This window comes from Oncorhynchus gorbuscha, linkage group LG25 (genome assembly GCF_021184085.1).
Source record: "Oncorhynchus gorbuscha isolate QuinsamMale2020 ecotype Even-year linkage group LG25, OgorEven_v1.0, whole genome shotgun sequence".
NCBI lineage: Eukaryota > Metazoa > Chordata > Actinopteri > Salmoniformes > Salmonidae > Oncorhynchus > Oncorhynchus gorbuscha.
In genome coordinates, this window is record NC_060197.1 from 7,416,913 (window position 1) to 7,431,735 (window position 14,823).

The 14,823-nt window shown below is 44.0% G+C and overlaps 1 protein-coding gene across 1 annotated transcript in view; it reads right to left on the reverse strand.

The window, feature by feature from the left end:
- LOC124014241 (G1/S-specific cyclin-D2-like) overlaps positions 1-2,698 on the reverse strand; it is a 12,562-nt gene extending 9,864 nt beyond the window's left edge. Inside the window, exons 1-2 of the mRNA XM_046329046.1 lie at positions 2,163-2,698; positions 937-1,152 (exon numbers count right to left, since the gene is read on the reverse strand). Of these exons, the coding sequence (XP_046185002.1) occupies positions 937-1,152; positions 2,163-2,354 (408 nt within the window). The 5' untranslated portion in view covers positions 2,355-2,698. The remainder of the gene's footprint in view (positions 1-936; positions 1,153-2,162) is intronic.
- Between the last annotated feature and the right edge of the window lie 12,125 nt (positions 2,699-14,823).

Genomic DNA, 14,823 nt, shown 5'->3' on the forward strand with positions numbered 1-14,823 from the left:
TGAATTCCCCTCTCTCTCCCAGCTGATGCACCAGCAGTGGCTCATTGACAAAGAATCTACATTTCACCATGTCTCTTCTTAGCCCGGTCCCAGGTCTGTTCGTGCCGTCTAGCATGAGTTGGCATTACTGTGACCGTAGGAATTGGCAAGACAGCACAAACACATCTGGGACCAGCCTCTAACTATAAGTTTCCATTCACTTTTTCCAAGGAAACCTCGAGCACAGGGGAGTGTGATGATGAAACCCCAGCAGCTGGACAACAGAGGAGAAGAGGACACAGTCCTATAGCTCTCCTATGGTGATTCATATTTGGCCACTTGAGCAACATGGGTGGGACATGCCATTTACTGTAGGAATATTGATGTAATAGTAGGGAGGAATGTCTTATCTGATACTAGGGAGTGACAGACTTTAAATGGTTGCTAAGAGGGTGGGCTGGTTAACTGGGAGTCCCCTGTGGGATAACCTGTGAATAACTGGCCCCTGGGAGAGACCAATCATTCAAATAAAAACAGAGAGTGGTCAAGAATAACACGGTTAGATATTATAGAACTAATGCATATAAACTTACTCAGCCAGTGGATATTAACAGAACCATTTGTGGATTTATGCACTACTGTTCCTTTCTACAAATGATTAATCCACGATATTGGAAATCTACCTTCTACAACAAGACAAACTGAACAACTGCCACTAGGTGGCAACACAGGCCACTTTAGTTCATCCCTGATCAGGCACTCTCCTCATGCATGCATAGGCCCACTGTATGGCCAAGGAATGAATCAGTCTCCAGAACTGTACACTGACACATTTAACTAAATATGTCAGAAGAAACAATTATAATATTGTACAATTATTGAGCTATATTTGAATGTATGATGCTTTAAGTAATTGCATAATTTTCCATGCACTAAGAGAAAACAATAGTTTCTTACCAGCAGCTCCCTTGGTGTGATGGAGTTGTCTGTGTACATGCACAGCTTTTCTGCAGTTAATGGACGACTCTCCTTTAACTTTGTTGCAAGGAACATGCATACAGCTCCTAGAAGTTGCAAATAACACTTTCTAGTGGGCGCCACCGCTAAAAACCTGTCCAAATAATTAATAGCCAAGGGGAAAACGTCTTCCTCACTCTTCTCCTCTTCACAAACCTGGTGGGAGAGAATATATTATATTAGGCCTACTATTTTTTATTTATTATTCTATCAATATTTACATGAATGTCTGCAGAAACAAGAACATATCCCATTTAAAAATGTGCATGATGGGAAAACCAAATGTGATCTATGTTGTAGATATTCAGTCAGTGGATCCGCATTAATTAAAAGCTTCAATATCAAAGATCTCTCAGTCATCATAGCCTGTAGCGGAAATCGTGCCCAAACACCTACGCTGCGCATTTCGCAGACGTCCGTCATATTTTCAAAAAATAATTACAAATATAAATAAATTAGCTACAGCAGTGAAATTGTATGCGTAATGTTCATAAACCATTCCTAAACCATTCCCGAAAATTGTGAGAGTCATTTGTCTTCGATTAAAGTTCATACTGGCAAAAACGAAAGTAGCCTGTGCGTGCTTGTTCTGAGGCAACAACTGGAAATATTTAAAAAAAAATGTCATAATTATTCAGAACGGACAAATTAGATAGATTCAACATGAAAATGAAGATGAGAATGTCTTCTTTCATTTGACTGATTCCATGACCAATACAATCCAGGCTGTTGACATTCAGCGAACTTAAATGCATGGTGATGACTTTAAATAGCCTGGTGGAATTTCCGAGGCACCACATGCCTGGCATGGGTCATTTCTCAGTGAATTCAATTGTAAAAATTCGGCTACATGCCACGCATGTCAGCTCTCAAAACAACCTTGCTATGAAACTGTAATAAACCATCTGAATAAATACACAACCTTATTACAGAGTTATTAGAACAGGCGCCTATGAGCAACATGCAACACTCTTACACAGAAATGCACACACCCCCCTGTAGGTTCATTTGGATTATAGAAATCAAATCGTATTATACATAGCACACGTATTCGAGTGATATAAGTAAATGACATGCCGTCAAACAATATACCAGACCAATGCACACATGCCTTCAAAACAGCAATATACCTGACCAATGCACATGTAGGCTAAAAAAACACAAACCTCGTGCATCCATCCTGCAACCATTCGCCTCATGTGTGGCTGAATGTCCTTCTGGACACATTTAAAATACGAACATTGCGGTAAAAACCTGTCTTCAATGGTTAGCAGATTTTGCAATACTCTGTCGTCATCAAGAATGTTGGGGTCACTTTTGGCTAGCACGACTTTGTCCTCGAAGCAAATAAGTTCCATGTTTCGGATCTTGCCCTTGCAGAAAAAATTACGTCAAAACAGTAGTGGGGACAGTGTAAAACAGATGGATAAGTAGTCTATTCGGGAGGAAGCATGGGTGGGTGATACTGCAGCGTTTATTCCAGCGTAGTCCTGCCACTCGATAGCCTGTTTCCTCTCAGCCCTGGGCTTTAGGCTACTTGCCGCTTATTGAAGTCTGAATAAACGCAGGGTAGGCTATAGGCTATGATGCAAGCATATCTCATTCTGCACAACAGTTAGCTAGGCTATAGTGATAAATTAAACAACAAGCTTTTGCTCTGTCTCTTGCTGTGCTGCTAGAAGCAGGAACCGGATGAATGCCACCTCACTCGTTTAACTTGTCCCTCTCCCCACCCCAACTCCGGTCTCACACATGCGCTGATGCAGTGAAATCGAAAATTAGGCTATAGAAATGTCAGGCAAAAACCTAATCGATCACACTAGCATTGTGAGGTTTCTGTATCTCCTACATCTTAGTTTGTCATATTTAACCTGGCTACTGCTTCTACTACGGCTAACAAATATGAAATAAATGTGTTATTATAAGATTATAACTAGGCTATTCTTAATTGGCACTTAATTGGTTAATTATCAAGAGCTTGGAATCTATCAAACTAAACTGCAAGCTTTTCTTCAGTTCAACTATTTCAATGCTTACGTAACAATATCCTAACCTGCTGAAAGAGGAACGAAACATCATTGAGCTGAAAAAGCAACACCTTACTGGGATGAGTACACAAATGTCCTCTTTCACAATCATTACCAAACATAACAATGAAATATGGAGTTTCATTGAGAGAAACAAACTGCTGCAGCATCTGCTGAGTTTCTGTGAGAACGGAATGCCCAGAAAGAGAGGGGGAATTGTCTCTATGGGAATGTCAAGGTTAGTCAGATTAGTTTTACTTCAAAGAGGACAGGCTGAAAGCATTCAATTTGCATTCCACTTTCAGGTCAGACAGATATGCAATTAATATAGACCTATGGGGGAACAAGTTGACAAACTCAGCTATGGTGTGCAGGAGTCTCAGCTGGGACCCTGGCTGCTATGCTCATACCAGGCAGCCATAATCCAAACCTTGGGGGAAACCGAGGTGTCAGACAGATCAAGCTCCCTTTAGTCAGTGCTGCTGTGTGTGCATGTGTCTAATGATAACACGTGTCAGCTACTATCACACAGTCCAAGTCGCACAGAGGTAACAGAGACTGGGCAGAGCCCTGGGAAAACGTGGAGGAGCGTGAAATCACCTTGATCCAAAGATTCCTGCTGCATACCAGCCCACTGAACCCATTAGAGCAGGGGCTCCGAGACATACAGGCCCCCAGATCAGAACAGATCACAGGATGACACCAGGGTCAGATAAAGAGACACAGACACACAGACACACACACACTGGGTGAGAGAAAGATAGTAGGGTAAAGAAAGATATTAGCTAATCCCTGAAATTGGCCTAAAGGTCAACGTCATTATATTATGAATGATGTGTGATCGAGTGAGTAATGCAAGCGAAACAGGTAAATAAATACAGCAATGAAGTGTCAGTTAACTGCCAAACCTGATTATACCATTCCCACATAGCCAGGGACCCCAGTTTTGTCCCTGACAGTCTGACCCGTCAGGGAAAACTCAGGGCACCACGATGGGACATGAAGAGGCACAAAGTCTATTTTGGTTTATTTGCAGCATAGACAAGCATTCCAAGCTGGAATGCCTGTGTGTGAACAGTCAGTGGTGAGAACCTTTCTCAAAGCTGCAGAGTGTTACTGGAAGCCAATGCAGTGAGAAACTCTCTCAGAGCTGCGGAGTGTTACTGGAAGCCAATGCAGTGAGAAACTCTCTCAGAGCTGCGGAGTGGTACTGGAAGCCAATGCAGTGAGAAACTCTCTCAGAGCTGCGGAGTGGTACTGGAAGCCAATGCAGTGAGAAACTCTCTCAGAGCTGCGGAGTGGTACTGGAAGCCAATGCAGTGAGAAACTCTCTCAGAGCTGCGGAGTGTTACTGGAAGCCAATGCAGTGAGAAACTCTCTCAGAGCTGCGGAGTGGTACTGGAAGCCAATGCAGTGAGAAACTCTCTCAGAGCTGCAGAGTGTTACTGGAAGCCAATGCAGTGAGAAACTCTCTCAGAGCTGCGGAGTGTTACTGGAAGCGAATGCAGTGAGAAACTCTCTCAGAGCTGCGGAGTGTTACTGGAAGCCAATGCAGTGAGAAACTCTCTCAGAGCTGCAGAGTGGTACTGGAAGCCAATGCAGTGAGAAACTCTCCCAGAGCTGCGGAGTGGTACTGGAAGCCAATGCGGTGAGATAATTGCATTACAGATATTGGGTAATGGACATGACATGCACAGCTTCAAGGTTTGTGTGTGGTAATGGGGTTAACACATTTGGTAGAGTTATGTATGTGTAGGGTAGTAGGCATTTTACATAAGAGACTCCCATCCCTCCTATGGTACTTCTGCAGAGCAAAGTGAACCTATGAAGAAGCCAATGAATGCGGAAAAGCTGACCTGGCACAGAATAAAAACCATAGAGAGCAAAAGTTATGTGGGTTGGCCTGACTGAAGCCCAAGTCATTCCTTTCAATTTGAGTCCTGTTGAAGACTGAGGGAAGATTATAAAATATTTACATAGAAAACATAGACAGACACACAGATGTAGTCTATGCAGACATGCATAAACAGACCAATTTACCCTCAGATGAGCTAGAGAGAAATTAATGGAAAAAACTAAACATTCAGAACAAGAAAAAGAGGGGTTTTGCATTGAGAGATTTTGCATCGAGAGATTCTCAGGGAAACTGAAAGCCCTTATTTAAAACCCAATGGCAACATTTGAGAAGACTTTGGTCTTGAACACAGACCTGAGTCAATGGTTCTATCCCCCCTTCTCTCAGCCCCTCCTATATACAACTCTCCCTCGATCTCTCTCTCCCTCTATATCTATCTCCCTCTATCTCTGTCTCTGACATCCATCACTCCGTCATAACCAGCATCTCTCCGAGAACATTGGCCTACTCTGTTCCTTCCATACACTCAGAAGTGAGAGAAAGAGAGAGGGCGCAAGAGAAGGAGGGGAGAGGAGGAAGGGAGGAAAGGGGGGAACGCCTAGCACAAAGGGGGAGCTTGGATTAAGTCACGAGCAGCTAGCGAAATAGGTCGGATTTTTACAGGGTGAGATCACATCCTCTCCTCTGAACAGAGAACAAAACTCATCCTCTGATGCCTGAAGAGCGCACTGTGATGAGCCTGAGACGGGGTCTGTGTCTCTGTATGTCAACCTGTACATACAGTATACAGTATGCGTACATGAGTGTGATGTGTGTGTAGGCTATGAGCGAGTGATGTAGTTCCTGTGAATGCCATTCTTGGTAGAGGGACTCTGCGTTATATAACTAACCAGGCTGAGGCTTAGGGCCCTATGCTGCTCTGTCTGTCAGCTCTACAGTCAGTTCACAGGAGGTTGGTGGCACCCTAATGGGGGAGGATGGGCTTGTGGTAATGGCTGGAGCGGAATTGGTGGAACGGTATCAGCTTCATCAAACATAGTTTCCATGTGTTTGATGCCATTCCATTAGCTCCATTCCAGTCATTATTGTGAGCCGTCCTCCCCTCAGCAGCATTCATTGAGTCAGTTCCCTTCCTCTTCCTCCGGTTGCCTCTCCTCTCGTCACATCATAGACATCTCAAACCGGTGAAGAAGGGAAGTGGTCTGAGTGGGAGCCAATAGGCAGTGGGCTGCCTGTCACAAGTGGACCGGGTCTGTGCGGTCAAAGATCAGGGGAAGGGAGAACACAAACAACTAAGATTCCGGTGAGGGAGCTCCTGTCAGCAGCAGCGTCGGCTGGTGCTTTCTGAGTGGGGAGGATGCTGTATTTGGTTGTGCTGGGCTGAGGGGGTGTGTCCTTGCGACCACCAGCTTCCTCTTTAAAGGCTGATTCATCAGGGACAGGATGTCCAACAGGAAGACAGGCCCAGGGGGCAGATATACCAACTGAGTAGCTGGTCATACATACAGTTCTATACAAACTGATGATTGCTGTTTTTCTGTAGCCTGTTGAAAATATGGTGTGTTAATCAGTGGCGAGCAGTTTCCAGTAAAACATTTTCAGCTAAGTTTATTTTAAGGCACTGGCCCCACTTGTCCACAAATAACATTGCTTTCTTTGTCTCTGTGACTTCCCTCTGTCTTTGCAACGTTTCCTCCCCAGCACACTTACATTTCCCTACAGAGAGAAAGGAGGAAATAGGTCCTAGCTCACATGGCTGAAGAAAGTGCTTTGAAAACTGCTATAGCAAGGTGATCCGACTCCCTATAAATCGCTAGCAGGGGAGGGTAGACTCCTGGGTCTGCTCTGGGGGCCTTGTTCCTTTCCTGTGTATGATGCATGCTAACCATGGGCCTCTTATTCCTATACCAGGCACAAAGAGACCTCTGTGAGAGGATAGCCATCTCAGCTCACATCTTAATTCACCTTATTGGTCTCATTGCTTGATTAGATTGAGGGAGGACGCAGGGCGAGAGAGCTTCCCTGTCGCCAGACTCAGCCATTCAACAGGACGATGGAAGTCATTGTGCAGCCCAAAGTGGGACTTGGATTCCATCCTGATAAAAGGGTTGTGCAAGCCAGACCAGGGTTGAAATAATTTGAATATTTCAAAAACTTTACCTGTGCTTGATTGTGCTCGCCTGGTTTACTGGACCAATAGAAAAGTCTCTATAAGTGCAAAACCTGCTCACCTGGCACTACAGCCAAGCTAAAGCGAACGCTCAATGAATTTGAAAAATGTCATATAGTATTTGAACCCAGGTCTGGAGCAAGCACAGAGCGTTATCCTCAAACACAGCAATGGCTGGGGACACTGCTGGGCTTCAAGCAATTCAAGGGGGGGGGGGCCTGTGAGGTACAGTAAGTCTTTCTGACTGATTTCCCAACATATTTCTCTCAAAGTGAAAAACCATTCTAGGAATCATGGCTTGGTCAAGTAGAATCTTGCAGCACAGGCTTGGTTAGCCCACTTAGGGACCATAGGGTGGGGGCGGTAGGGCCTATCGCCCAGAGATGGCAGTGGCCATCTACAGTCCACTCCCAACCGCTCACCACAAACCAGTCCAGCAGCACAGACCGGCGTTTAACAAATCAAATAAACCAACACTCTCACATTACGATAGTAATTTTAAAAAATCCCAACAAGATTGCATAATCTTACATTCCAAACAGCCTAGAGAAGATCCGAGATAAGCACCAGGCATACCAGTCTTATCGCCTTAACTGCAGGAAATGCCATGATATGAATTAGAGTGGTGAGGTCGGTGTGACCGGCAGTGACCATTCCGCCTGCTACCCCCCGTCCCCCAGGGACACGGCCTGGCTTTGATCCTGTGATTTCTCTTATGGAGTGGAGGACCAGGGAGGCAGAGGAGGCTGACCTGACAAGGGTGGTACCAGTGTTGCGGTGGTCTGCCTGGGATCAGAGCGTGTGCCATCAGGCTGGTATGTCAGTGCTCTGTACCCACCAGGGCATTCCTTTGGACCAAGCCAAAGAATTTCACATACTGCACACTGAAATCCTCTAATCTCAAAACTCAATTGGAGAAATATGAGACTCAAACATGAATGGTATGGAGCCAGTGTTGATTGCTCAATAATGTGGTGTTGTGATAAGTCATGTCCTTTTTCTTCTTCTTCCCTGTTCCTCCTCCCCCAAATTACACTGAAAATATGTTTAATTGTTCTCCCATAATTCCCTGCCTGTCCGTTCAGAATTATGGTCACTGTTTTCCAATGTATTTTTTCACATGACACATTACTTTGGGCACAGACCTTTTTTTAGCTGGGAGCCGAAATTCAGTTCGACAGACTGGATCTTTATTTAGCTAGAGGGCAATAAGCACTTTCTTTCTCCACAGTGAAAACCAGTTGAAATACAAACCTGGAGATGAAGAACCTAATAAGACCTGATACTGGTGTTGTCACACAAAGCTAGAGACACCCAAGAAATGGGAGCTGTATCAGAGCAGGCTGATGATGGTGATGGCATTATGATGGGACCAATCAGAGAGCAGGGTTATGATGATGTCATTATGAACGAACAATCAGAGAGCAGGGTTATGTAAGGGATAATCAACGAGAGGCTATGCATGTTATGGAAAATAATGAACGAAGTGGATGGTGTGTTCTAGCGCGACGTGGAACTGACCCTCCACTGAGTTTCATTGTTTCAAGTTGATTATCGCTTTTATACCATGCCTATAATTTAACACATTTGACGCTAGAAATGTGTCCATTTGCAGGTAGAAATGTGTTCAACATCTACTGTAGCTAGCAAGTTTACTAGATAGCTACAGTAGTTTCCTTGGTAACCAAACAGTTGCTAGTTTGGCTAACCAAACCATCAGTCCTAGCTTGCCATTATGAAAATTCAACAATGCCAATAATATTTTCAATTCGACTTCTGCTTTCAAAAACAGCACAAACATAAAACATAAGAATGAACTATAAGCCATTGAATTCTACCGTGCTGATACAGTGAGTTGTAGGGAAATAATGCACGCTCTCAAATGCCCTTCAAGCCAATCAAAAATAAGTATTCAACAATGCCATGGTAAGACAATGTGTATAATGTAAAATGTGTCCCTCATTATTACATCATCATAACCCTGCTCTCTGATTTGTCCTTTCTTAATGACAATTATCTTATGATGGACTAATCAGAGAGCAGAGTTATGAAGATGTCACAATGAGGGCCCAATCAGAGAGCAGGGTTATAACGTCATTATGATGGGACCAATCAGAAAGAAGTGTTATGATGATATCATAATGTCATAATTAAGGCCGGGCCAATCAGAGCGCAGGGTTATGAAGGGACCACTCAGAGAGTAGCAGGTATATTATACACACAACATGTCACACACACACAAGCCTTATTTAAAACATTTTGAGAAACAAGTGATATACAATCAAGACTAAAACATTCCCACAAGGACTGTTCAGTTCACTCCATTGGGCATTTTAATACCAGATACCCCTCTGAAGAGACATATCCTTCCTCCACCCTGAGGTCAAACGAGAGGAAGTCATCAATTCTTCCCACCAAAATTCTGGGAAGAAGAATATAGGATTTTTCCCCTTAAACATTATTATTCCAATGTCCACTTGTGTGAGAGGAGAGAGCGAGGTTCATAGTGCTTCCGAGTCTTCACTGCGATGCTCCAGGCTCATCCTGGGCCACCATTTCCCAGGACCAAGGCCACATCCCTGGGGATCACTCGTCCAGCTTTGGCCCCCATCGCTCTGGATCCTCCGTGGTCTTCCGGACTGGGAAAACGGCCCACCAGGCCATCACACTGACCTACATAGTGCACTGTTGGATGGCCACTCTATCAAATCCATCAGACATACAGTGCACTCAGATTGTTGTAGCCTTTTCATTTCCAGGAATGATGAATGTGACATATCCAATGTTTAAAAAAACAAACTTTCTTCTGCTGGAAGCTGCAGTTTTCCATTATTCTATGTCAGACTAAAGCCATGTAAACAAATCATAATCACAAATCTTGCTTTATCTGCCTGCCGTCATCAATTTACACAGTGATGCACATTCTGTAATTATATAATCTGGGAATGTCTTGATAAGAAAAAAGCAAGGTTGGGTTACAGAACAATAACCCTATTGGAACTCTCATTGATGCCAAATACAGAGAAAGTGTCCTTGCTGTTTTTGGAATTGAACAACCTTGGATGTCTGTGTTTCCGAGCCTTATGTAAGCATCCATAACAGGAAGTAGTGAGGCATATGTAATGGTTGGAGCGATGGCTGTGCTGGGGCTCAGGCCCTTGGTCAGGATTCCCACTGCCACTGAGGAATTTAAGGCAAAGGGAGGCTCTCTTTATGGTTAGCCCTGGTAGACATAAATACTCCAAGGGAGATGGAGGAGGACTTTCAATGGGGAAAAATAACAGACAACGTACAAAACTGAGCAATGAAACCGACCACAATGCAACAGGACATTTTCATTGCAAACTAATCGAATTGTCTTGGTAAAGAGACCAAAGACCTTTCAGGAATCTCTGCAATGCACAGTGTGGGAGGAGTGATTATCCAAACCGAGATGTTTGTAGACATGACAGGGCATTGAAGGTGTGTCTCCTTTCTCCATGTCCTTTGCTGTCATGGTAGTCATTCCTTCTGAGATCACTACTCCTGGGTGTGTAAACTGAGTGTGTGTTTGCAGGCCAAGGGTATACCCACTGGGATAAAAAGTGGTTGAATTAACGTTGGTTCCACATCATAAAAAAAACAACAACTGCAATGTGATGACATTGAATCATCATGGAAAACTGATTGGATTTGAAAAAGGTTATCAACTAAAAGGAATTTAGGATTTTCTTCACCCAACTTTTAACCTAACATAATTTTGTTGATTTCCAGTTAAATTCACCTTAGTTGACAACTCAATCAAAACTAGATGTTGAAATGAGGTCTGTGCCCAGTGAGTACACACTAGTGGGAATATGGGGTCCTGTGGAGATTCCCAGTTCCCCAAAACAAACAGGCTATTAGTCTACACTGTGACCTGCTTGCAAATCTGTTGAAAAGGGAAGAAGAACAACAGAGGTATGACTACCCAGTACATGCAAGGGGAACATCATACAGGCCCTTCCACTGTGTGCTGGGTAACCACAAGAACCAACATGACATTTGGCAAAGGCATTTCAATATACAGTATCAGTCAAAGGTTTTGTACACATCTACTCATTCAAGGGGTTTTCTTATCTTTACTATTTTCTACATTGTAGAATAAGAGTGAAAACATCACAACTATGAAATGACACATATGGAATCATGTAGTAACAAAAAAAGTGTTAAACAAATCCCAATATATTTTATATTTGAGATTCTTCAAAGTAGCCACCCTTTGCCTTAATGACAGCTTTGCACACTCTTGGTATTCTCTCAACCAGCTTTTTAACCTAAAAGAAGTGTTCAACAAATCAAAATACACTGCTCAAAAAAATAAAGGGAACACTTAAACAACACAATGTAACTCCAAGTCAATCACACTTCTTTGAAATCAAACTGTCCACTTAGGAAGCAACACTGATTGACAATAATTTTCACATGCTGTTGTGCAAATGGAATAGACAACAGGTGGAAATTATAGACAATTAGCAAGACACCCCCAATAAAGGAATGGTTCTGCAGGTGGTGACCACAGACCACTTCTTAGTTCCTATGCTTCCTGGCTGATGTTTTGGTCACTTTTGAATGCTGGCGGTGCTTTCACTCAAGTGATAGCATGAGACGGAGTCTACAACCCACACAAGTGGCTCAGGTAGTGCAGCTCATCCAGGATGGCACATCAATGCGAGCTGTGGCAAGAAGGTTTGCTGTGTCTGTCAGCGTAGTGTCCAGAGCATGGAGGCGCTACCAGGAGACAGGCCAGTACATCAGGAGACGTGGAGGAGGCCGTAGGAGGGCAACAACCCAGCAGCAGGACCGCTACCTCCGCCTTTGTGCAAGGAGGAGCAGGAGGAGCACTGCCAGAGCCCTGCATAATGACCTCCAGCAGGCCACAAATGTGCATGTGTCTGCTCAAACGGTCAGAAACAGACTCCATGAGGGTGGTATGAGGGCCCGACATCCACAGCTGGGGGTTGAGCTTACAGCCCAACACCGTGCAGGACATTTGAAATTTGCCAGAGAACACCAAGATTGGCAAATTCGCCACTGCCGCCCTGTGCTCTTCACAGATGAAAGCAGGTTCACACTGAGCACATGTGACAGACAGACGTGACAGAGTCTGGACACGCCGTGGAGAACGTTCTTCTGCCTGCAACATCCTCCAGCATGACCAGTTTGGTGGTGGGTCAGTCATGGTGTGGGGTGGCATTTCTTTGGGGGGCCGCACAGCCCTCCATGTGCTCGCCAGAGGTAGCCTGACTGCCATTAGGTACCGAGATGAGATCCTCAGACCCCTTGTGAAACCATATGCTGGTGCGGTTGGCCCTGGGTTCCTCCTTATGCAAGACAATGCTAGACCTCATGTGGCTGGAGTGTGTCAGCAGTTCCTGCAAGAGGAAGGCATTGGTGCTATGGACTGGCCCGCCCGTTCCCCAGACCTGAATCCAATTGAGCACATCTGGGACATCATGTCTCGCTCCATACACCAACGCCACTTTGCACCACAGACTGTCCAAGAGTTGGCGGATGCTTTAGTCCAGGTCTGGGAGGAGATCCCTCAGGAGACCATCCGCCACCTCATCAGGAGCATGCCCAGGCGTTGTAGGGAGGTCATACAGGCACGTGGAGGCCACACACACTACTGAGCCTCATTTTGACTTGTTTTAAGGACATTACATCAAAGTTGGATCAGCCTGTAGTGTGGGTTTTCACTTTAATTTTGAGTGGGACTCCAAATCCAGACCTCCACGGGTTGATACATTTGATTTCCATTGATCATTTTTGTGTGATTTTGTTGTCAGCACATTCAACTATGTAAATAAAAAAGTATTTAATAAGAATATTTCATTCATTCAGATCTAGCATGTGTTATTTTAGTGTTCCCTTTATTTTTTTGAGCAGTGTATATTCGAGATTCTTCAAAGTAGTCACCCTTTGAATTGATGACAGCTTTGCACACTCTTGGCATTTTTTCAACAAGCTTCACCTGGAATGCTTTCCCAACAGTTTTGAAGGAGTTCCCACATATGCTGAGCATTTGTTGGTTGCTTTTCCTTCATCCCAAACCATCTCAAATGGGTTGAGGTCGGGTGATTGTGGAGTCCAGGTTATCTGATGCAGCATTCCATCACACCCCTTATTGGTCAAATAGCCCTTACACAGCCTGGAGGTGTCATTGTCTTGTTGAAAAACAAATAATACTCCCACTAAGCGCAAACCAGATTGGATGGAGTATCTCTGCAGAATGCTGTGGTAGCCATGCTGGTTAAGTGTGCCTTGAATTCTAAATAAATCACAGTGTCACCAGCAAAGCACCTCCACACCATCACACCTCCTCCACATTACACACACATGCAGATAACATCCGTTCACCCACTCTGTGTCTTACAAAGACACGGTGGTTGGAAAAAAAATCAGACCAAAGTACTGATTTCCACTGGTCTAATGTCCATTTCTCATGTTTCTTGGCTGAAGCAAGTCTCTTCTTCTTATTGGTGTCCTTTAGTAGTGGTTTCATTGCAGCAATTCGACCATGAATGCCTGATTCACGCAGTCTCCTCTGAACACTTGATGTTGAGATGTGTCTGTCACTTGAAATCTGTCAAACATTTATTTGGGCTGCAATTTGAGGCTGGTAACACTAATGAACTGATCCTCTGCAGCAGAGGTAACTCTGGGTCTTCCTTTCCTGTGGCGGTCCTCATGAGAGCCAGTTTCATCATAGCTCTTGATGGTTTTTGTGACTGCACTTGAAGAAACCTTCTTGAAATTTTCTGCATTGACTGACCTTCATGTCTTAAAGTAATGATGGATTGTCGTTTCTCTTTGCTTATTTGAGCTGTTCTTGCCATAATATGGACTTGGTCTTTTACCAAATAGTGCTATCTTCTGTATAACACTCCTACGTATCTTATCACAACACAACTGATTGGCTCAAACAGATTAAGAAGGAAAGAAATTCCACAAATGAACTTTTAACAAGGCACACCTGTTAATGAATTGAAATGCATTCCAGGTGACTACCTCATGAAGCTGGTTGAGATAATGTCAAGAGTGTGTAAAGCTGTCAAGGCAAAGGATGGCTTCTTTGAAGATTCCCAAATATAAAATATATTTGGATTCTTTTAAGCACTGTTTTGGTTACTACATGATTCCATATGTGTTATTTCATAGTTTTGATGTCTTCACACAAAAAAAGGGAAGAAGAACAACAGAGGTATGCCTACCCAGCTGTGTCTGCTTCCTCAAGAGAGTGGTACATGCAAGGGGAACACGATACAGGCACTTTCCACTGTGTGCCGGCTAAACACAAGTACCAACATGACATTTGGCAAACACATTTCAATATACATGACCTTAGTATAGACATTGGCTGACATTACACGTCAGGAACAATTCACATCAAGAGGTCGGACAGAAAGAAAACATGTCATTCAGTCAGAGCCACCAAATGTGTTTCTTCACACCTTAACTGATAAGTGTGTCGGGTACGGTATGGAGCATGAGGGATCTACTGGGAGAAAGAGGAGAGATAACACATTCCCTTAAGCTTCACTCATTTCCTCTCTCAGGCACTGTTGCTGCCTCAACAGCTAGCTCACCAGTTGAGAGAGGATGTGCTGGAAAATATGCCTCAGCATTGAGTTACTGTAGAAGAAAAGGAAAGACGCTTCAGCAGTATTGGAAACGTCTTTTTTCACAGTCAAGGCAATAGGCAGTGTCATGAGATAGGCTTTGGCTGGAGCTAGCTGGGTCACCCTTCACAAGCT